Genomic DNA, 25,389 nt, shown 5'->3' with positions numbered 1-25,389 from the left:
TACGCCCACTCCAAATAGAGAGAGCCATAGATGGTTCCGCTTTGGAGGTAAATTCCATCCCATTTCAGACTCAATCCAAATTGGCCCCCTAGCACAAATCTACGCATGCGTCATTTTCCCGTAGCCTCAGCCTAACCCTGGATAACGGAATCCAGGCATCCCACCTCTCCCCTCCCACAACCGGAAATGTGTGGTTACTAGGGGCGGGGCGTCGTGAGGATGGTAGTTTTGGATTTAAGGGGTGGGGGTGACTGGAGGGTTCTGACTGCCCAGTCCTCCTTTTTCCTCCTTTTCTGTCAGCTCCTTCCATTCCTCTCCCGGTTATGGCGGTTCCGGCTGCTGCCTACGTGGTGCGGCTGCTCCTGGGCTCTGTGTCCTTGTCGCTCCCCCTGCTCGGGGCTGAAGCGTCCTCCGCCCCCGCCTCCTCCAAGGCGGTGACGGCAAGCTTGGCTGCGAAATGGCCCGCGACCCCACTGCTGCTGGAGGCGAGGTGGGTGCGGGAGCGGCGCCTAGGCCCGAGAGCCACCCGGCAGCGCAGGGCGTGGGGAGGGCTCCGGGTCCCTGGTGGGGGGCCGCGGGCTGGGGCAGTGGTGTCCGCCTGCGTCTCTTCTTTTTCCTTGCCCTACTGAGCTGGGTTAGGGATTTGAGGGATCGCCTTTGGGTTGATCCTATAAACTGCTATCCCAGGTCTGTGACCATCCTCCTGAGTCTCCTTTCCCCTCTGGCTACCACGTCCTGGTTCCCTTCTAGGATTATCCACTGCCACTTTTAACTCCAAAGTTATTACTTTGTTGCAGGTCCCTCTCCCCTTCTAATACTCTGCCACTTTTTAACCTCAAAACTACAACTTTGTTGCTGGGAACACGTCTCCTCCCTTCCTGCCATGCTTACTTAACTTTGCTGCTTTCGTGTTGTGTTTGGGGAATTTAGGACTAGGGGGAAGACCTAGGATTTCTTTGATTTAAAAAATGCCCCTCCTGGTGAGGAGCTTGTACTGATTTAAGTTAATGAATTAAACCTTAAATTCTAGCTATGTGCCAAAACATTGATGAAACAAATTCAGTCCCAGGAATAACCAATCTCTCCTTACATCCTAATAAGGGAGCTCATGTGGACTTATTATACAGTATGTTCTAAAAATCTTTTAAGTGTAATTTTAATCTTTTAAAACTTAAAACTTAACCATGCTATTAAAACTCAAAATTGCACAAAAGACCTAGAAACTCTAAAAATACATACAGAATAAAATCACTACAAAATACTTAGATATAATTACTTTCAAAACAAATATAACTACAGAAATAGAATACAAGTTACTTTGAAAGGGAGGGGCTTGATTGAGAGTCAGGAAAGCCTTTTGGTGGTCTTGAAGGAAAATAAGAGGGAGTACAGTTTATCCATGAGGAATTCTGCCAGTGGAAGGAGACAGAGACAGGACACAGTGTCACGAAGAAGGCCATTTTGGTTGGATCACAGTATTGGAAGGAGATTAATGCAATAATAGTAACAGCTATTATTTATATAATGCTTTAGGTATTGTAATATGCTTTACAAATATTTTATCATTTGATCCTGATAACAACCCTGGCAGATAGGGGCTTTGTATGTATCCATGTACCCAATTTACAGATGAGAAAACAAAGACAAAAATTAAGTGATTTACCCAGAATTACACAGTAGTTAAATGTTTGAGCCAGAAAATAAACTGAGGTCTTCCTAACTCCAAGTCCAGCATTCCATTCCACAAACTAGTTACCTTGCATAATTAGTCTTGAATAATAGGTGGTGGAAAGGTTATATAGGACTTGAAAAACTGGATAAATTTGAATTTTATTCTTTTTTTCTTTTTTATTATAACTTTTAATTGACAGAATATATGCTTGGGTAATTTTTTACAACATTATCGCTTGCGCTCACTTCTGTTCCAACTTTTTCCTTCCTTCCCTCCACCTTCTCCCCTAGATGGCAAGCAGTCTTATACATGTTAAACATGTTATAGTATGTCCTAGATACAATATATGTGTAGGACCGAACAGTTCTCTTGTTGCACAGGGAGAATTGGATTTAGAAGGTAAAAAATAACCTGGGAAGAAAAACGAAAATGCAAACAATTTATACTCATTTCCCAGTGTTCCTTTTCTGGGTATAGCTGATTCTGTCCATCAATGATCAATTGGAACTGAATTTGATCTTCTTTTTGTCAAAGATATCCACTTTCATCAGAATACATCTTCACACAGTATCCTTGTTGTGGAAGTGTATAATGATCTCCTGGTTCTGCTCATTTCACTCAGCATCAGTTTATGTAAATTTCCCCAAGCCTCTCTGTATTCATCCTGCTGGTCATTTCTTACACAACAATAATATTCCGTAGCATTGAATTTTATTCTTGAAGCAAAAGGAAGCCACTGGAAATTATTATATAGAGAAGTAAGATTGTCAGTACTGCCAAAGGGAAAATGGCTGTCTGTAGTGTGGAGGATTGATTGAAATGGGGAAGAAAGTTGAAGAAGACCATTGCAGTTGGTGCCAGATGATGATGCAAGAGATGCTATGGAGGTTAAAAAAGAAAGAAAAGAAAAGGAAAAAAAAAACATGTGAAGACTTGACAACTGATTGATTGTGTGAGCTGATAGTCAAAGAGGAGTTGAATAAAATGTTAGGGTTAGCACCTAAAACCCTAAATGGTGTCTTCCATAGAAACAGGGAAGCATGGAAGAGGGATAGATTTGGGGAGAGGAGGAGAGAAACAATGAGTTTTGTTTTGGACATATCGACTCTGAGGTACCTCTAGGACATCCACTTTAAAATATCCAATTAACTATTTTGATATGAAATTGAAATTTAGGAATAAGTTAAGGGTTATATCTGTAAATCTGGGAGTCATCTTCATAGAGATGACAATAAAATCCATGGGAATTGATAAGATTATTAAGAGAGGAGAGAGACAGACACAGCCACAGCCACAGAGAGACAGACAGATGAGAAGGGTTATCTCTCTCTCTCTCTCTCTCTCTCTCTCTCTCTCTCTCTCTCTGTATATATATATATACATATATATATTACATATGTACATATTACATATGTAATATATATATACATATATTATATATGTATATATACACCATATAAAATACCATAAGGCAGGGTAATAGATAAGAAAAGAATCAAAAGGGAGTAGTGCCCCCAAGGCCCAGAGAACAGACAGTATCCAGTAGATGTTGAAGATTATGAGGACAGAAAATGACTGTCAGATTTGGCAATCAGTGGTAATATTAGAGAAGACAATTTCAGGCAATTGATGAGGTCAAAATGCAAATTGCAGAGATTTAAAGAGTGAGTAGAGACTAATTTTTGAAGGCAGTAAGAATTTAGACAGCTTTTCTAAGAGTTTAGCTGGGAAAGAAAGGAGAAGTATATATAAGGGTATAAAAAAGGTAATTTTTTAAAAATTCAATTTTATTTATCTTTTATTTTTGGTTTCAAATTCTCTCTTTTCCTCCTGCCCCTTCCCTATCCATTGAGAAGGCAAGCAATATATACATACATATATATATATATACGTATATATATATATATACATATACATATATATGTATATATACATATATATGTATATGTATATATATATTTTTTTTTTCATTATGAGTACTTTGGAACTGTATTGATCAAAGTAGCTGTTTTTCATATTGCTTTTACTTTGTATAATGTCTCCTAGTTCTGCAGGCTTCACTTTGCATCAGCTTATATAGGTCTTTCCAGGTTTTCTGAAACCATTCTTCTTAATATTTCTTGTAGCATAATAGTATTTCATCATATTTCATGTACTATATCTTATTCAGTCACTTCCCAATTGATGGGATTCCTTCTCCTTTGCCACCACAAAAAGATTTTTTAAAACTAGTTTTATATGTGTCATTTTTTGCTTTTTCCTTGATTTTTTTGGGGGGGAGTAAAAAAACTAATAGTGGTTTTGCTAGGTCAGAGGGTATGTATGCACATTTTTAGAGACCTTTGGGTATAGTTCCAAATTGATCTCCAAAATGTTTGAACCAATTCATAGCTCCACCAAGAATGCATTAGTGTTCTTATATTTCTAAATTCCCTCCAGCATTTGTTATTTTCCTTCTTTTGTCACTTAAGCCAACCTGATTAATATGAGAGAGTATTTCAGTTATATTTGTATCTTCTCTAATTATTAGTAATTCAGAGTATTTTTTCATATGAATTGATAGCTTTAATTTCTTATTCTGAAAATTATCTGTTCCTATCCCTTTTGAATCTGGTACAGTTAGGCCATCTTCCTTTCTAGTAAAGATTTTTTGCTTTTTTTAAGGATGGGAAATGATTGGAAATGTGTGAAGGAAGTAAGAAAGTAATTAATAAATAGGTCATGGAAAGAAGTGCTTTAGAATTCCTATCTGCTGGAAAAGTTGGAAGAGAACAAGAAGGTAAGTAAGAGCAAAGGAATAGGATTATGGGAACAGTTCAAGGCTGAGGTTTGGCTAATGATGCTAGGACAAGGGGGAGGGGGAAGACAAGGGATTTGAATAGAATAGTATAGAGTTGAATATTCTAATTTTAGGTTCAAATTTGAAAGGAAGGGGAATGAAATCAGAACAAGGATGACCTGAGGAATTCCTGGGAAATACAAGAATTTCAAGTCTCAAGTGAAGAATAGATTTAAGGGAATTAAGGCATAAGGAGAGATCAACTGATAGAAATTCTACATTCTTCTGACTGTAGTTTCCTAATTGGAGACATGGAACACTTAAAATGGAATACTGGTAAAGAAGTCAAAGTAATTCAAAATGAGTATAACTGAAGAAGTTAAATAAGTCCAAAATGATGTCAAGGATACAACAGCTGCTATAATCTGTCTTGAATAAAAAAGAATTTATTTTGTGAATGTCAAAAGAAAGATTTCTGAGTATTGATAATAAAAAAGGAGTCTGGCAGTGGTAGAAAAGCATAATGAATATTATTATTTTTCCTCTAAGACTAGTGTGTTGGGAGCAGGAGAAAGGAGGATATGGGTAAGGGTACTACTAGTGCTGGAATAGAGGGCTCTTAGTTTAGGGAATGGAGGAGATACAGGAATGGGACAGTGACTAGGTTTCAGTGATGAATACTAGATGGCCCCAAGGTCAGCTTTATTCGTTATGCCATACAGCATCCCTTTAAGATGGTCAAAATTTTATTGGGGGGAGAGGGAGTTTTTGTTTCAATAGCAGGGGGAAATAAAAAGGGAGTGGGATGTAGCTGGAGTAGAATGGAAGAAAGAATAGATAAAACAGCTATACTATTTCTCTCCTGAAGTGGTTGCTAACCTTATAGCCCAAATCCTGTGGCTTTCTTCTTTTTTTCCTTCCAGTTAACTGGATATTAGTGTAAAAATAATTGTACTTTGAAATATAATTTAATAAGTATGTGCAAAACCTGTATTACTATATTCAGATTTTTATCACATAGTGATACAGTGACTTATACACTACATGAATGCCCTGGAAATAACATCAACCTATGATGTCATTGGAAAATCCCATTTTGAATTGTATCAGCTTTTTTACTCTGGTTTATTTCATCTCAGTAGACTCCCAGTAAGTCTGGTTCCAGCCCAAGTTCATTCCCAAATCCATTTTAGAGGAGCTATATTCTTTATCTGATTCCTTTTTTTTTTTCTAAGTCAAGAATTGTTTAGTTTAATCTTATTCTAATTTCTGCCTCAATTCTTTTTTTTCCCAGACTTTAGAGTAGGAGGAGGAGTTGTTACAAGAAAATGGGGAGGAAGCTGGAAGATAAGAGTAGGAAGAAGGAAAGGAGGAAAGCTTAGAAAAGACTCAAGGTTGAAATTATGATCAGGGTAATTAGGGCTTTATCCCAAAGTTCCCACATCCTTAAGAGGAGATATACTTCCAATTGTAGTATGAAGATCTTTATTTTTATGTCTCACTTCTAAGTTATCAAATCCAGTGACTTACTCTCAGTCCTCATTTTCCTTGATCTCCATAGTTGGTCACCCTGCTCTTCTTGATATTCTCTTCTCTCTAGGTTTTCAGGATGTCATTTTCCCTTGGTTCTCTCCCTACCCATTTTACCACTCTTCCTTATTTTCCTTTGCTATATCTTCATGCAGGTCATGCTCTGCAACCATAAATGTCTCTCAAAGTTCTATCCTGAGTCCTCTTCTCTAAACTACATTTAGTGATGTTATCAGCTTCCATAGATTTATTGCTGATTTTTGGCATTAATTATCACTGGAGTGATTATTTTCAAATCTACCTATCATGTCCCAACTTCTCTGCTGACTTCCAATCTCACAATTGCCTTGAAGATATCTCAGACTGCCTGTCCATTAGAGCTTGCATTCAAGATGTCTAAAATGGAACTGATTATATGCCGTTCCAACCTTCTCCTGTACCTAGCTTCTCTATTACTGTAGAAGATAACACCATCCTCCCAGTCTCTCAGGCTCACAACTCAGGTTTCATTCTTGATTTCTCATTTACATACTTACCATAAACAATCTTTTGCCAAGGCTGTCTTTTTAAAAAATAATAGCTTTTATTTTTAAAATATATGTAAAGATAGTTTTCAACATTTCACTCTTGCAAAGCCTTGTGTTCCAATTTTTTCCCTACCTTTCCCCATTCCCTCTCCTAGACAGCAAATAATCCAGTCTTCTATATATTTCTACATTTATTATGCTGCACAAGAAAAAAATCACATTAAAAAGGAAAAAAGGAGGAAAAAAGCAAGCAAATAACAACAAAAAGGTGAAAAACTATGTTGTGACCCACATTCAGTCCTGACAATCCTCCTTCTGGATGTAGATGCCTCTCTCCATCACAGGTCTATTGGAATTGGCTTGAATTACCTCATTGTTGAAAAGAACCAAGTCCATCAGAATTGATCATCAAATAATCTTGTTCTTGCTGTGTACAGTGCTCTCTTGGTTCTACTCACTTCACTTAGCATCATTCCATGTAAGTTTCTCTAGGCCTTTATGGAATCTTCCTGCTCATTGTTCCTTATAGAACAATAATATTCCATAACTTATCCAGCCATTTTCCAACGGATAGGCATCCACTCAGTTTCCAGTTCCTTGTCACTACAAAAAGGATTGCTACAAACATGTTTGCACATGTGGGTCCTTTTCCCTTTTCATAACCTCTTTGGGATACAGATCCAGCAGAAAGACTGCTGGATCAAAGAGTATTCACAGTTTGTTAGCCCTTCGAGCATAGCCAAATTGCTCTCTGGAATGTTGGATTTCATTAACTTCATTAACAATATATTAGTGTCCCAGTGTTCCCACATCCCCTCCAACCTTTATCATTATCTTTTCCTGTCATCTTAGCAAGGCTGTCATTTTTACCTTTACAAAATCTCTGAAATAACCTCTTTTCTCTTCTAATACTGCCTTCATTCTGACCATGTTCTAGAAACAATAGAGGTTTTGGGAATTCATTGAGTAGGAGAGTAACGTAGTCAGATTTATACTGTGAAAAAATCATTTTGGGGCAGCTAGGTAGCACAGTAGATAGAGCACCAGCCCTGATTAAGAGGACCTGAGTTCAAATCTGGCCTCAGACATTTCACAGTTCCTAGCTGTTTGACCCTGGGCAAATCACTTAACCCCAGTTGACTCAGGGGGAAAAAAAGGAATAAAATAATTTTGGCAATTGCGTAGAAGATGGATGGAAAGGGAAGAATTCAAATCAAGGAGACCATTAAAATAGCCTTGTAGAAGTTGTTTTCAGTTCCCAATCTAGAATTTTATGATCCTAGTGATACTGAAAGTATTTTTCTACCTCTCTTGGAATTAATGATTTGTATCTGCAAAGAAACTTATTTTTCATATATATATATTTGATAAATGAGCTCTGAAGTCACTGATTTTTAAGTTTCCCAAAGCTATGATGGGTAGTAAGGGAGGAGTATAATCAAAATAATTCTGTAGGATGAATAAATGAAGGATATTCATGTGAATGTGAAATATTATATTCAATTATATGTGTGCTTAGTTTTTCAGATCTTATTTTTATGTTATACATCTTTTGCTTATATTTTATCTCCTTAGATCAGTATTACAGTGTTTCTTCTCCTACCTATGTACTAAGGAAATTATATACCTTCCTTTCTTACTTTACAGCAAGCAAATATCTTTTAAAGTAGTCAAGTGTGCAGAGTTTAAGCTTTCAGTGAATAAAAACAATTTTACTTATCCCTGTTTTTGTTCCCTTGTTGGCCATCCCTACAGGAAGTATCCAATGACTAAAGTAGGTCATTGAGTATATTTTATGGTTTTTTCCAACATTTCTAACCTCCAATTTCTTAAAGTCTCCAAGGATAGAGTTGAAATGAAAGTAAATTTTCTATTCTTTATTGGAAAATTAATAAATATAATAAAATAAACCTCATTTAAATGTCTTATACTTTGTTTTTTCCATAAGTTGAAAAATCTTTTTGTGATCTTGGTGTCTGGCTCCTTTTTAATTCAGTGACAAATAAGTTACTTTACACTTTGTGTTTTAAGACCCCATATCTCTTATAGACTTTTTTTCTCTTTCCCTCCCTCTGTTTCTCCCTTCCCTTTCTCTCTTCATCTCTCACTTCTTTTCTTTTTTCTTTCCTTCCTTCTTTTCATTTCTCCTTCCTTCTCTTCATTCTTTCCTTCCTTCCCTTTTTCCCCATCCCTCCCTTTGTTCCTTCCTTCCCTCCCTTCTGAATTCCCACCCTTCATTCATCCATCTGTCCCTCCCCTCTCTCTCTCTCTCTTTTCCTTCTCTCCCTCCTGTCTTCCATCCTTTCTTTCTGCCCTTCCTTCTTTTCTTCCTTCCTTTCCTCCTTCAGTTCTTCCCAACAGTATCAGATTAAATCCTACTTCAGCATTTCTAGATGGAAACAAGAATTATAAAAATGATCTGATTTTTTTTAGCTCTTAGAAAAGTACATCTATACTAGTTGCCTCCACTTCAGTTCTCATTCATTTGTCAACTTCTTGAAATCTTATTTCTCATTCTATCATTCAACTGAAAGGTCTTATTAGGTTATCTACTGTGCCTTAATTACTAAATTAGACTTTTCTTAGTCCTCATTTGATAGATATTCACACCACTGAATATCTTTCCCATCCTTCTGGATATTCTCCTGTCTCTTCACTGGTTCTCTTTATCTGCCTGATTCCATATCAGTCTTTGATGGTTCCATATGTAAGCTAAATGTCTGTCTCTCAAGGCTTCCCTCCTACCTTTCTTCTTCCAATCCCATCATCACAACCATAGTGGTCATCATCATAGCTACTTTCCTCATCCCTTATAATTATTCAATTTTTAAATTTAATCAATTCTACCTCCGTGATATATTTTGCATCTCTATGCAATTTCTCTCTATGCTTGTGGCCCCCACCCCTATATCTGGTTTCTCCCCTAGAATAATGTAATAACTTCCTAATTGGTCTTTCGGCTTCCATTCTCTGCCCTCTAATCCAACCCTTACAAAACTGTCAAAATAATCTTCCTAAACTACACATCTACTATATTAGTCCTGCTCCAATGACACTGTTTCCAGAACAAAATACAACTCCTTGGCTTGGCATTTAAAGCCTTTCAAAATTTATCTCTGGCTAACTTTTTCAGCCTAGTCCTTTACATACTCTAGGTGTTGGGGAAAATGCCCTGCTTAGTATTCTCAGAACCTAGAATACCATCTCTTTCACCTTTGCCTATGTATGAGCTATCCTTTATGCTTGGAATTCAAATGCTTTTCTATTTCCTTCAAGATTCAATTCCATTCTTACCTCATATAGGAAACCTTTAAAGATTTTTAAATTATTAGTGAATTTAATTCCTTACTCAAAGTATCATGTATTTACTTATCTATTAATTGATGTTTTCCTATCCTCATTCCCTAGGTGAATGTAAACTCCTTGATGACAAGGGATTATTTCTTTCTTTGTTTTTTATATATCCATTATCTCACATATTATCTTGCACATAGTAGGTACTTAATAAATACTTGTTGAAAATAATTGGTTTCATGTTAATATTTGCTAAGATAATAGTTTTTATTTTCTTTAATAGTTTTTATTTACCAGATATATGCATGGGTAATTTTACAACATTGACAATTGCCAAACTTTTTGTTCTAATTTTTCCCCTCCTTCTTCCCTCTCCCCAGATGGCAGGTTGATCAGTACATGTTCAATATGTTAAAGTATAAATTAAATACAATATATGTATACATGACCAAACAGTTGTTTTGCTGAACAAAAAGAATTAGTCTTTGAAATAGTGTCCAATTAGCCTGTGAAATGCAGGCGGACAAAATTAGAGGGATTGGGAATTCTATGTAGTGGTTCATAGTCATCTCCCATAGTTCTTTTGCTGGGTGTAGCTGGTTCAGTTTATTACTGCTCTATTGGAACTGATTTAGTTTAACATCATTATCTTAATGGTATTTCACAGCATTTTGCATGATAACATTTAAAATTGAACCCTACCTTTCTTTGTCTAATAATAAAGAAAAAGCTAAAAGTAATTTTAAATGCATTTTTTTCTGGCATCACAGGTGTTGTTTCAAGTAAGTATCCACATTTGTTTCCTTCTGCTTTGCAAATAAGGAAAGCTATTTGACTTTAGCCATTTCTTTGGGGTTTTTTGTCTTTATTCTAAATTGGGAGTTTCTAATCTTTTTGTGTGTTGAGAACTCCATTTCATTTGGTCCTTCAATCAATAAACTTTTTTTTTTATTCATTTTTCCAAATTATCCCCTCCCTCCCTCTACTCCCTCCCTCTGATGGCAGGTAATCCCATACATTTTACATGTGTTACAATATAACCTAGATACAATATATGTGTGTAAATACCATTTTCTTGTTGCACATTAATTATTAGCTTCCGAAGGTATAAGTAACCTGGATACATAGACAGTAGTGCTAACAATTTACATTCGCTTCCCAGTGTTCCTTCTCTGGGTATAGTTATTTCTGTCCATCATTGATCAACTGGAAGTGAGTTGGATCTTCTTTATGTTGAAGATTTCCACTTCCATCAGAATACATCCTCATACAGTATTGTTGTTGAAGTGTATAGTGATCTTCTGGTTCTATTCATTTCACTCAGCAACAGTTGATGTAAGTCTCTCCAAGCCTCTCTGTATTCCTCCTGCTGGTCATTTCTTACAGAGCAATAATATTCCATAACCTTCATATACCACAATTTACCCAACCATTCCCCAATTGATGGACATCCATTCATCTTCCAGTTTCTAGCTACAACAAAAAGAGCTGCCACAAACATTTTGGCACATACAGGTCCCTTTCCACTCTTTAGTATTTCTTTGGGATATAATCCCAATAACAGCAATGCTGGGTCAAAGGGTATGCACAGTTTGACAACTTTTTGGGCATAGTTCCAAATTGCTCTCCAGAATGGCTGGATTCTTTCACAACTCCACCAACAATGTATCAGTGTCCCAGTTTTCCCACATCCCCTCCAACATTCATCATTATTTGTTCCTGTCATCTTAGCCAATCTGACAGGTGTATAGTGGTATCTCAGAGTTGTCCTAATTTGCATTTCTCTGATCAATAGTGATTTGGAACACTTTCATATGAGTGGAAATAGTTTCAATTTCATCATCTGAGAATTGTCTGTTCATATCCCTTGACCATTTATCAATTGGAGAATGGTTTGGTTTCCTATAAATCAGGGTCAGTTCTCTATATATTTTGGAAATGAGACCTTTGTCAGAACCTTTCCTTTTAAAAATATTTTCCCAATTTGTTACTTCCCTTCTAATCTTGTTTGCATTAGTATTGTTTGTACAGAAACTTTTTAGTTTGATGTAATCAAAATCTTCTATTTTGTGATCAATAATGATCTCTAGTTCTCCTCTGGTCATAAATTCCTTCCTCCTCCACAGGTCTGAGAGGTAGACTATCCTCTGTTCCTCTAATCTATTTATTATCTCCCTCTTTATGCCTAAATCATGGACCCATTTTGATCTTATCTTGGTATATGGTGTTAAGTGTGGGTCCATATCTAATTTCTGCCATACTAATTTCCAGTTTTCCCAACAGTTTCTTCCGAATAATGAATTTTTGTCCCTGAAGTTGGAATCTTTGGGTTTGTCAAAGATTAGATTGCTATAGATGCACCCTTTTTTGTCCTTTGTATCTAATCTGTTCCACTGATCTACCGTTCTATTTCTTAGCCAGTACCAAATAGTTTTTGTGACTGCTGCTATATAATATAGCTTTAGATCAGGTACACTTAGACCACCTTCCTCTGACTTTTTTTTCATTAGTTCCCTTGCAATTCTCGACCTTTTATTCTTCCATATGAATTTTGTTGTTATTTTTTCTAGGTCATTAAAATAGTTTCTTGGGAGTCTGATTGGTATAGCACTAAATAAATAGATTAGTTTGGGGAGTATTGTCATCTTTATTATATTCGCTCGGCCTATCAATAAACTTTTTAAAGCAACCTACTATAGAGTCTAGGTGATGCAGTGGATAGAGTAACAGGCCTAGAGTTAGGAAGATCTAGACTCTAACTTAACCTCAATAGCTGGGTGACCAGGGGCAACCCAGTTTTTCTCAGTTTCCTCATCTGTAAAAGGAAATAAATAAAGAAATGGCAAACCATTCCACTATCTTTGCCAAGAAAACCCCCAATGGCATCATAAAGCATCATAATTATAATTGAGAAAAAATAAAATAAAAGCATTAAAAAAAAAAAAAAGAACACCCTTGTAATATGCTTAGCACACATGTAATTATCAAATTTACTTACAGACAACTTGTTTTTTCAATATAGTGAATTTATGGCAGAAGAAAGTAATGAGAAGTTTTGGCAGTTCCTGGAAACAATACGAGAATTAACAATATACAAGCAAGGAGGTAAGAAATGTGCATGTTTTAACCTGTCAGATATGTAGAAATTGTGAAATAATTTTCATGACTGAAACTGTAAATTAGCGTAACACTTATAAGACTATATAAATGTAAGAGTTAAATGTTTTTATTCTAAAAAAGATTTTTCTACATGATTATATCTAAATTCTTAAAACCAATATTCACAGCAACAACTACTACACAGGGTTGTGAGATAAACATTTCACAAATCTTTATACAATATATTAATTTTTAAATATTTAATTTTAATTTTATCATACAAAAATGCTATTGCATTGATCACAATCTATATAACAATCAAATATTAAGTCCTGTTTTATTTGGAAAATTTACTCTTTTTATGCTAGCTTGTATTGTACTTTTATTTCCTGAACAGCTCTACTCTTTGCCAGTTTTTATGAGAAGATAGAATAATATCATGGTCAGAGCCCTGAATACTTGCTTTTAAAAAAAGCTGCTAATTTTTATGTTTTTATTTCATCGTCTATAAAGTGTAATAATTTTTGCTCCTATATCAATGGAGAAATTATACTATTATCTTTTCAGTAGAGTTGGTTTCAGAGTCTGGAAGACCTGAGTTCAAGCTCTTTTTCTAACCTATATTTACTTTGTACCCTGGATTAGTTGTGTTTGGTAGTCCAGGTAACTTTTTAACTATAAATTCCAAAGAATTTATGGACTCTGGATTTTTTGAGATATTTTTGAATTGCCAGAGAATCCCTACCCTCATAGGGTTTGGTCAATAAAATTAAACCATATGACTTAAATCAATAGAAAACCTTAGTAATTAGTAGAATATTATCTTCTCACTTTATACATGATAAAATGGAAAAGTGACTTATCTCCAGCGATCACAGAGTTGTGAAGAGAGTCGTATTCTGGGCAAGGATGGGTCTGTGGTTCTTTCTCTGTCTGTCTCTCTCTCCCCTCCTCCCTCCAAAGTGCCAAGGCCAGATTCGTGGTGAAAGAATTCACCTACTCAAAGCTGTAACAAGAAAGACTTTATTGATTAGGAAAAGAACACCAAGATGTCTTGGCGGCAATATCTCCCATATTGCAAGGAGGCAAAGGTTGAGATCTTTATTTTATACACAACAGGATAATACAACAGGATTTGTATCTCATAAGACTTTTCTGCTTCTGTAGGATATGGAGAAGTTTGTATAACAAAGGAGTTTCTCCTGAGACTGTAAGTTTGTATAAGAAAGGAATTTTTCTGTGGAGGATGTAAGGTTTTGTTAGTCATTTACATACTGGGCTGTCTGCTTTTCTCCCTCTTCAATTACACAGCAGAACTCAGGTATTTTGACCCCAAATCCACTGTTATTTCTACAAATATGGGAAAAAAATTCACAAGTAAGGGTTAATTAAAGAAATTTATAGTTGGATAACTTAAAGATTAAAATTATGTCTCAAGGACATAAAGGTTTATTAGATGATCATGTTCTTTTTTTTTTTTTTTTGTCTACAAAGATTACAAGAGGGATAAGGGTATTATATTGACTATGTTACAAGGAAATTTTGTTTAGTTGTAAGGATAACTTAAATGCTAGATAATATCTATTCCTATTTTTTTTTAATGAAGTATGACCTTAAGTCTTATTTAATTGGAATTCTATAATTATATGAGTCTATGAAGTAAGTCTTTAAAAAGAAAATAGATATGGCTAGTAATAACAATTTTAGCACTGGTGTTTGAAAAGAGTCAGGTAAAGCAATATTTATTGTCTTTACAAATAAGCTTAACTACTTATATCTTCTAAAATTTAAATTCTGTGTTTATAAAGGGTCAACTATATACAGAGTACTTGTAATGAGGGAAAGGAAAGGGGGAACCCCATTTCTCGGAGCATAGATAGTAAGATAATCCCATGAGGCACAGTGTCCCCTGTAAATGAATTCTCAGACCCGAAAACCTAGATTAATAAATAAAAGGTTTATTGTAGAAATTTGGAAGTAAAGCTCAGTTAGAAAGACACCAGGGCCAGAGGTTGCCGCTGGGCGGGCAGGAACCCTTACATGATCGGTAGGATACCATGTGTTGTCTGGAGGGCTCCTGTAAAGAGAGCGCTCCTGCTCGTTTCTTTTATACCTAGAAGATGATGGGCGGTGCCCCCCAAGTTCTTGGCGGGCTTTTCAGTTAGTTCAGATCAGGTGAGGGCTGGGGGAAGCTGAGCTGATAGTGGGGGCTGGGCCCGGAAATTCAAAGGGTGCCTTTGATCAGGATTTGTGAATCAAGGTTAGCCATGAGTTGGGCAATTAGAAAGGAATCTTAAAGGGACCTCAACCCCCATCACTTGTACTTAGGAAACTTTATTTGAGATATGATATTTATATAACACATGCTCCCTGCTGTGATAAAACAAGCTCCTTAAAATATTTTCCTTTCAATAAAAAAGGAAAAATGTGGCTTTTTGCTTGGTTAGTATATTCTTACTGTTATGTTAGGGGGGAATATAGGATGTGATTTTTCATATCTTTATATTGATTCAAAAAGATTATTTAAATTCTATTACTGAATTGGAAACTTATTCTCCTCTTTTTTTTAACCTTCATATACTTTCTTACTCCATTTCAAAGTCTTCCAAATTTAATATCTTACATATGTATCCCTAGCCTATTCATTATAGGGTACCATAGGTGAAAGATTCTGTTAATAGTTTTTCCCAGTCTTTTAAGTCCCAGGTACTGATTCATGACCCCTTTGATTAGCATATCTTATATCTCAATGCAGCCACTTATCAATATAATATCACAGGAGTCCAGTGCTTAAGTTTTAATGTATTTGCATCATTACCCAAGCACTATACCTAATTACATATGTGTTAGGGCTGAATATAGAAGAAATCATGTTATAAGTAAGTAATAATAATTTATATAAAGCTTTAAAGTTTTCAAACTACTTTGTTCTCACCTTTGTGTTCATTAGGGGGAGAAAAGGATACATGACTGAACCCCCTTTTCTCACCAATGTAAAGCAACATTTTGGTTTTAGCTTTTGCCTGTCTGGTGAGATATATTGCTCCCTTCTCTAGAACAGCATTTTCTGGAATATAAAATGCAGAAAATAGAACAGATAGATAGATATACATATATAGATATGTGTATATACATATACATATATATATATAATATAAGATTACAAAGTAAACAAATTATATTAGTAGAGTTATCACCTTTTTAAAATGCAAGTTCATAGATACCAGATTAAGAACTACTTTAGTTGCATGGGTCGTTAATAGGATGCTTTAATCACATTGACCCTACTAATTTCTCTCAGAGACACTGACTGAACTCTAATTCTAAATCCTAACTTTTGATATATAATTTTCATTGACTATTATATTTAGTGATCAAACTATTGCTAGAACATTACATCCAGGCTGTGTTTTTAAACTATGACAATACAAAAATAAGGTTTGCCACAAACAGATTGACAACAGCAAACTGAGCTTGTTTTACAAATTATTTCTGTGACAGTAGAATATTTCCTAGAATTTCTGGCTTCATTTTAGTTTTGGATTTTTTTAGGTGTCTTTGGTCTTTATGCTTATTTAAGAAATACTTTTATAACTCTTGTCCAAATATTATGATTAGCAATATTTTTATATTCTAAATTCAGAAGGTAATTTTCTGCTATCATATTTTTAGTACTATGGAAGTTATTATCATAGTTTTGAGATTTAATGATTCTATTCCTTTTCTAGAACTGAATGGCATTTTCCCTCATCTGTCAAAATGTTATGGTTATGTTGATGCCTTAAGACTCAGTGTTGTGCTATTATTTAGCCTATACAGCTTTGGAAGACTCATGACACCTGTCTTGTCAACAGAAAATAACAGAATAGAGAAGCATACTGTAGTCATTTGCGCTCAGTACATAGCTTTGATTGATCAGTACTGAAACATTGAAATGTTAAATTGCAGTAGGCATCCTTATATTGCTAAGATGAATGCTTGAAGTGAAGCTCTCCCCAAGTCCAGTCAAAAGTTTTATGGGGATACTTGAAATTGATGTGAAGATTAACAACAGTATAGAATCAAAGGCTCATATTGGTATTCAAAGTTTGAGATCTATATTTTTTGCAGAATTTTTCTAAACTGATAAATCCTTGTCACACATAAACATTTTTATTTTTATGGTAGCCTATAAATACTAATTTGCTTTCATGACTAGTTATATCAGGGTACTGAGAACATTTAATGAAAATGGTATACTCGGGGCAGCTAGGTGGCGCACTGAATACAGTACCAGCCTTGAATTCAGGAGGACCCGAGTTCAAATGTAGTCTGCGACACTTAACACTTCCTAGCTGTGTCGCCCTGGGCAAGTCACTTAACCCCAGCCTCAGAAAAAAAAAAAAAAAGAAAGAAAAGAAAAGAAAATGGTATACTCATCTGATTTAGGGACTTGTGGTCACATTCTAGATGAATTTCATACACATGTATTATGAACATTCTATGTACACTTGCACATGTAGATATTTGCACAAGAATAATGAATGTGTGTATATTCTTATCCAAATATATACATGTACATGTGTATATATGAAAAGATATAATATTATTCTAAATATACATCTGTTCAAATCTCTAGATAGTTTTTGGGGAAAACATCTCAGTTATTAAAAATTTATTGGAAGTGTATGTGTGTATGTGTATCAGTCTGTTGGGATATTGTGATATCACAGACATACTCTTAGACTAGCTTGTGGTCTATTCTTAGGCAGCCATTTCCTCAGATATTATAGATAGCTAATGGAAGATATGTATTCGTAAGTACTAGCTCTGCTGTGTAGGAACTTCTTCTCTTGGATTTAATCTAGTTTACACCTGATTTAGTGTCTTTCTGGTTTAGGAAAAATCCATGAGAAATGAGTTTTACAAAGGGAAAGACAAAAGAACAGCATGAAGGGCAAGCCCTGGAAAAATTGAAATGGGGCAGTTGCAAAGGGGGAACCCAAATATTATTTGGATTTTAAATTACTTTTTATACAGTCTCAAATATTATGGACTCCAATCTAATGAGCAGCTGGCACATTTTAACTAGTATATTTCATCTGTTTTGATTTGAAATCAAACTCTATCCAAATAAAAATTTGAAAAAGATCTACAATTATATTTGTAGGTGTTGATTTGAAGTTTGAGAGGGGGAAAGAAACTAAACATTCTTCAGACATAGCTTAAAGAAATTCATTCAAAAAAACACCAACTTGTGCAAAATATTAATCTGGGCATATTGCAAGGAGGGGAGATATAAAAAAAATTTGGTTTCAGTAAATGAGGATTTTATAATACAGGAAGATCAAGTATGTGCATAGATTATTTAAGTGCATGAGAGGAGTACAAAGGACTATGAGACTGGGTAGGAAAAATAATTTCTCACGAGACAGTCAGGAGAAAGGGCATAAATTAATTAACAGATCACCGGAGTACTTTTTAAAAAAAATACAGAAAATAAAATGTATTTTTCTGGCAAAAATTTTTAAAAGGATAATTTATCATGTTTGATAGTTATTTCAAGCACACTATTGATGCTATAAGATGATGAGGTTTATTAGCAAGGTAGTCTTTTAATAACAGAAGAATTGGCATTTATATGTTACTTTTAAGTTTACAACACTCTTCATATACAATTCATCTTCTTTGATCCTCAAGATATTAATGCTTTAGCATGAAAAAGCTTATTAACAAGGAATCTATTTTCATAAGGAAGAGCTAAAATGTGACACTTTAAAGTTTACAAAGCACTTTGCATATAATATTTTATTTTCTTTGACCCTCACAAGAAATCTGAGGCAAAGTTATTTTTATTTTTCTGATGAAGAAACAGTCTCTGAGAGGTTAAATGATTTTTCCAGGGGCAAAATAGTTTGAGTATCAAAAGACACATTTAATCAATCGCTTCCTTATTTATTGAAAAATCAACTTTCTGTTTAGTAGCCATGTTACCTGTAGAACCTAGAGGATAAATAGTTTTTGTTTATAATGAAAGCACTTTTAAGTACTGTGCTAAATGGATAGGCATCTTTCTTTTTATGGCTAGAGTTGCCAGAATGTAATTGTGAGTTGATTGTTTCTTTAATTTGTAAATGCTTCCCAAGGAAGTATAATAAGCACCCAGTTTTTATAAATCAGAGTAGAAATAATAGGATCTAATTGAGCAGAAGGAGTCAAAAGAAAAATGCCCATAGTGAGACCTATTAGACTGTGTAATGATCTTCTAAAAGAAGCAAGTCTGGAATGACTTTTAAATTAGAATGAACAAAGCAGTTAAGGTTATGCTTGAAGGAATAATAATGTTTCAGTAAAAGGGTGGTCATAGTGACCTAAAAGAAATTTTAAAAGGGTAAAGACCTGTGATTCTTCATCAGTAGTTAGAAAAGAGTTAAAAAAAAAGAAGAGTGTGCCCCTATCTCATTTTGAAGGGAGACAACTTGTATAACTTCTGATTTCTCTGAATTTATATTAATGTGTATTAACAGCTCAGATAGATCTTTGCTTTAATCAAGTTGAAATTTAAAGTTCTTTCTCTCTAAAAGTCCAAACAATAAGTTCAGAAAGAGCTCATGACTAATTAGGAGATAAGAGTCCTATTCCTAGTTCTTAGTCATTCACTCACTATGCAATATTGTTAGTCACTTTTTATTTTCCCCCCTGGCTTTCATTTCCTATTGTCTAAATTTTCTGCCATACCAACCTTATAGGGTAACTAGGAAGATCATGTAAGAGGTGGAAAATAAGAAAGAACCTTGAGCATAGTGTTTAATAAATGTTTATTAATTGACTGGTTGGCTCATTGATTGATAAAATATTGAGTAATACAAAGATTTGATGTAGAAAAGTAAGAACCAGGATTGAAAAAGTTAAATTAATATTTTGTTAACATTCAATTTCTTGGCAACAATGAAAGCAATAATCAGTATTTCATAAATATTTCAAACTGAAAACAAAAATAAAACTAGGAATTCTTGTCTCACTTTTATTTATTAGTATCTGATCATATTTATGGCAGAGCCTCTGCCTGCATTTGGGGCTGCTTTATGTAGGTTTGCCCTATGGAACATCATAGGAAGTCATGAAGAAGGAAAGAAATAAACATTTACGTGTTTTCTGCCAAGTACTGTGCTAAGTGCTTCACAAATATTATCTCATTTGATCCTTACAACCCAATGAGGAACATGTTGTATCCCCTTTTACAGTTGAGTTATAGTAGTAATAGTAGTAGTAGTAGTAGTAGTAGTAGTAGTAGTAGTAGTAGTAGTAGTAGTAGTAGTAGTAGTAGTAGTAGTAGTAACAATTGAGAGAGGTAAATTTGCCCAGGATGACAGTCAGTAAATATCCGGATTTGAATTCAGGTCTTATTGACTCCAGGTCCACTATCTCTATCTATTGTACCACCCAGTTGTCTCCAGAAAGCACTTTGAAACTCGTACCTACGTATATAGAGGGGATTTAGTAATTTAGATGACCTCTAAGATCCCTTTCAACTTTGAGAGTTAATGAAGAGTACATCACATGGAGTTAACTTTAAGAAAGACTTCTTTTCCTCTGAAATAGGAGGGAAGGATATGAGGCTAGATAAATAAGTTCAAAAATGAAAATTTTCCAGTAAAGTAGGAAGCATAGTAGGGATGAGAAATTAAGGTCTCAGAAAAAGAATAAAGTTCCAGATTTATGTTTAAAAGATGAGTAAAACATTGCAAAGTACAATAAAGACCAAGTTAAAACTAACAAATTCTGTATTGGGCCGAGGCAGTATGATTTAACACCCTTTTTAAATATTTTAAATTTTATTTTATTAAATATTTTCCAATTATATGGAAAAATTTTAAGTTATCTTTATAAAGTTTAGTTTCAAAGTCTCTTCTTCCTTCCCACACCTCTGAAGCTTCTATAGAGAAGGCAAGCAATATGATATTGATTGTACTTGTGAAGTCATACAAAACTTATTTCCATATCAGCAATGTTTGAAAAGTAAATACACAAAAAAAACACAAAAGTAAAAAAAATGTGCTTTAATCTTCACTCAGAGTTCATAACTTCTCTCTCTAAAGATGGATAGCATTTTCATCATGGGTCTTCTGGAATTATCTTGGATTGTTGTCAATCAGATAGCTAAGTCTTTCACAGTTAATCATTCTTAACAATATTGCTATTACTGTATACATTTTTTCTAGTTCTACTCACTTTACTTTGTATCAGTTCATATAGGACTTCTAAGGTTTTCTGAAATACATCCTGTTCATAATTCTTTATAGCACAATTATATTCTAATATAATCATATACCACAATTTGTTCAGTCATTCCCCAATTGATAAGCATCCCCTCAATTTACAATTCTCTGTCACCACAAAAAAGAGCTTATATAAGTACTTTGTGTAAATAGGTCATTTTCTCCTTCTTTGATTTCTTTGGGATATAGATAAAATAGTGGCATTGAAAAAATTAAAGCCCATTAGATATAGTTTGAAATTGTTCTCCAGAATGGTTGGACTATTTACTCCACCAACAGTGAATTAGTGTGCCAATATTTCCAAATCCCCTCCAGCTTTTGTGATTTTCCTTAGCTGTCATGTTAGCCAATCTGATAAGTGTAAGGTAATATCTCAGAATTGTTTTAATTTGCATTTAGTTTTTCAATACTATTTCCCTCCTCCCCATATGGCTATTGTTAATTTATCAGATGGGGAATTGTAATGTGCTGTTTTCTCCAGAAGCTGTCGATCACTCTCTGGGAGGAGATCTGCTGTGTCAACTCAAATCTCATGCAAGCATGCAAGCTCTTCCCCAGGAATTCACAAGTAAAACTCCCTGTAAAGGCCGGAACTAGAGAATTGTCAAGTACTGACTTAGAAGAACCTAATATCTCGTTATCTCATTAGCACTTAGAACCTAACAGGGAATGGCTCTTATTTTTTATACATTTGGCTCAGTTCCCTCTATATTTAAGAAATGAGGATTTATCGGGGAAATTGATGCAAAAAAATTTCCCAATTATTAATTTAACATTTTTAATCAATGTTCTTTGTCCTTGGAAATAGGGGCAAAAACAAGTATCAACAAGGGTGATCTTAGTTTAGAAGTAGATGTAATCATCCAAAGGGTGAGGAAATCTAAGATAGAGTAGTAGCCTTGAATTAAATTACTATAGGTTCACTATGCACCTGTCAGATTGGCTAGAATGACAGGGAAAGATAATGCACAATGTTGGAGGGGATGTGGGAAAACAGGGACATTGATACATTGTTGGTGGAAATGTGAATACATCCAGCCATTCTGGAGAATGATTTGGAACTATGCTCAAAAAGTTATCAAACTGTGCATACTCTTTGATCCATCAGTGTTTCTACTGGGCTTATATCTCAAAAAGATTTTAAAGAAGGGAAAGGGACTTGTATGTGCAAGAATGTTTGTGGCAGCACTCTTTGTGGTGGCAAGAAACTGGAAACTACATGGATGCCCATCAATTGGAGAATGGCTGAATAAATTGTGGTATATGAATAGTATAGAATATTATTGTTCTGTAAGAAATGACCAACAGGATGATTTCAGAAAGGCCTGGAGAGACTTACATGAACTGATGCTGAGTGAAATGAGCAGGACCAGGAGATCGTTGTATACTTCAACAACAATACTATATGATGATCAATTCTGATGGATGTGGCCATTTTCAACAATGAGATGAACCAAATCAGTTCCAAAAGAGCAGTAATGAACTGAATCAGCTACACTCAGCGAAAGAATTCTGGGAGATGACTATGAACCACTACATAGAATTCCCAATCTCTCTATTTTTGTCCACCTGCATTTTTTATTTCCTTCACAGGCTAATTTCAAAGTCCGATTCTTTTTGAACAGCAAAATAACTGTTTGGACATGTATACATATATTGTATTTAACTTTAACATATTTAACATGTATTGGTCAACCTGCCATATGAAGGAAGGGGTAGGGGGAAGGAGGGGAAAAGTTGGAACAAAAGGTTTTGCAATTGTCAATGCTGAAAAATTACCTATGCATATATCTTGTTAGTAAAAAGGTATAATAAAAAATAAAATATTAAAAAATAAATGATTATAGGTTAAAGGGAAAGGAGAGTTCAGAATAAATAGAAATCGTTATCCAGATATATGATTTTTAGTGGGTTTGACTACAACTGAAAAAAATACATGGTGAAATTGCCATCTCTTTGGATCTAAGTAAGTAATCCTTTTTCTGGGTAGTGGACAATAATAATAAATTGATGTGGATGAACTATAGAAAGAACTCATAAATCTGTAAGTTTACAAAAAATTGGCTAGTGGAGTTTCTCTGTAGTCAAATGTAAGAAATCATCCAGCATATATATATATATATATATATATATACATATGTGTATATATGTACATATATGTATATGTGTATACATACACAGACAAATACATGTTTATTATATGATGTCTCTTAAGTTATCAGAATCCAAGCTAGATCTTGACAGTAGTTATAAATTAATTCCTTTAATTGTCAGTTCAGTATGCTACTGCTTCAGCTCAAATAGACGACAAACTAAAAGGAATCATCAAAAAAGGTATTGGAAAAAATAACATTAAAGACTTAATATTTGATGAATGAGTAAAAATAATTCACATTTGTGACTTACAAAGTGCTCCTTATACAAAAACACTATAAAGAAGGTAGTACAAGTAAGTGAGTGAGAAAGCAAACTGAGGCTAAGGTTAATAATTTGTCGATGGCCTAGCTAGTATGCATCTAAAGTAAAATTTGAATTCAAGTCTAGCACTTTATCTACTATGTCATACTGTTTCCTAATTCTCTAATTCACTGCTACATCTAAACTTAGAATATCCTACAGTCGTGGTGGTGGTTGTTTTTCCTGATAAAAGGTAACCTATAATATCATAGGGCTTTCCCTAAGAACTCTAGGCTAAAACAGATTAAGTTTAATATAGGTTTTCCTCTTCTTGTTCCCATTCTGGAAATTCCAAACATCCTTGGATAAATCTTATTTATACATTTTGTTTTGATTTCCCTCATAGTTTGTTATTGGATCACCCCCTTTTGCAAAGGCTTTTTTTAGAACCCCCTAATATTTTTGGGTATGGAACAGTATTTTCCACATGACAGAAAATTTTAAAATGTAAAAGACTCCGGGAATAAATACAGTCAGAATGGATGCCCATCAATTGGAAAAAGGCTGAATAAGTTATGGTACATGGATGTTACAGAATGTTATTGTTATGTAAGAAACAACCAGCAGAATGATTTCGTAGAGGCCTGGAGAGACTTACATCAATTGATGCTAAGTGAAATGAGCAGAACCAGGACATCATTAAAGACTATATGATGATCAGTTCTAATGGATGTGACTCTCCTTAACAATGAGATGATTCAAACCAATTCCAACTGTTCAATGATGAAGAGAGCCATTTATTCTCAGAGAGAGTTCTGTGGGAATTGAGTGTGGATCACAATATAACATTCTCACTCTTTCTGTTGTTTGCTTGCATTTTGTTTTCTTTATTTTAACATATTTAACATGTATTTGACTACCTGCCGTCTGGGTTAGAGGTAGGAGGGGATAATTTGGAACAGAAGTCTTTGCAAGGATCAATGTTGAAAAATTACCTATGCATCTTTTGGAAATAAAAAACTTTAATAAAAAAAGAAAAAAATTAATGGCATCAACCCATTAGATTCACCCTGAGATATAAAGATTTTTTAGAGATAATGAAAAATATTTATCATTCATATCAGATCTGTAATTTGTCAAAGTAATTTGCTGTAATAACAAGGCTGACAAGATCCAGATCTTTTTTACCCAATTGATTAAAGTCTTTCCTAGTCAATCTCATCTTTCTGACCTTTAAAAAGATATTAGAGAACTGAAAGGGGTTAAAAAATTTTAGTTATCAAGGTTATTAATTTTAAGTACTTTAGAAAATCTGAAAAAGGATTATTTGAGAACTGATGTTTTTAGACTTTATTAAATCATGAAAGATGTAGATCTGGACTTCATTGCAAAAGTAGAATTTTAAAACTGGGAACATTCACATTCTAGAGAGGGTTGTGGGATAAATAAAAGGGAAAATATCTTATATAGAAGATAATGATTTCAAGTTACAGAAATTCATAGTTGAAGAGTTGAAAGGGAGCTATGGAACTCTATAGACCAGTGAATACATGAAAGGAATGTTAACTATTGTTGTGATATGGGAGCTACCTGCCAGTGGCTGATGGAGGTCTAACTCAGACCTGTAGAATGAATCTCTTCATGTGAGAGGATGATGACGATAAAAGGAAACTAAGAGGCAGTTGCTATTCTCTGACCTCTCCACTGAGAAGTTCTCTCCTCTTCCTGCCTTCAATTTATTTCATTCCCAAGCCACCAGCAACATCTGTATTAGTAAATGCTTCCCTGCAACACCTTCAGATGTTATGATTCACAGCTGTGGAGGCTCTCAGA

At 34.5% G+C, this 25,389-nt stretch overlaps 1 protein-coding gene across 2 annotated transcripts in view; it reads left to right on the top strand.

Annotated features, from left to right (window-relative positions):
• The first annotated feature begins 218 nt into the window (after positions 1-218).
• Positions 219-25,389, top strand: part of UGGT2 (UDP-glucose glycoprotein glucosyltransferase 2) — a 197,451-nt gene continuing 172,280 nt past the window's right edge. For both annotated transcript variants that reach the window (XM_074299372.1, XM_074299373.1), the window contains exons 1-2: positions 219-490; positions 12,825-12,907. In XM_074299372.1, coding sequence (XP_074155473.1) covers positions 324-490; positions 12,825-12,907 — 250 coding nt within the window. In that variant the 5' untranslated portion in view covers positions 219-323. The remainder of the gene's footprint in view (positions 491-12,824; positions 12,908-25,389) is intronic.

This window comes from Sminthopsis crassicaudata, chromosome 3, assembly GCF_048593235.1.
Source record: "Sminthopsis crassicaudata isolate SCR6 chromosome 3, ASM4859323v1, whole genome shotgun sequence".
In the NCBI taxonomy this organism is placed as follows: domain Eukaryota; kingdom Metazoa; phylum Chordata; class Mammalia; order Dasyuromorphia; family Dasyuridae; genus Sminthopsis; species Sminthopsis crassicaudata.
Note: the sequence above shows the minus strand (reverse complement) of the source record. Positions and strands in the feature narration are given on the sequence as shown.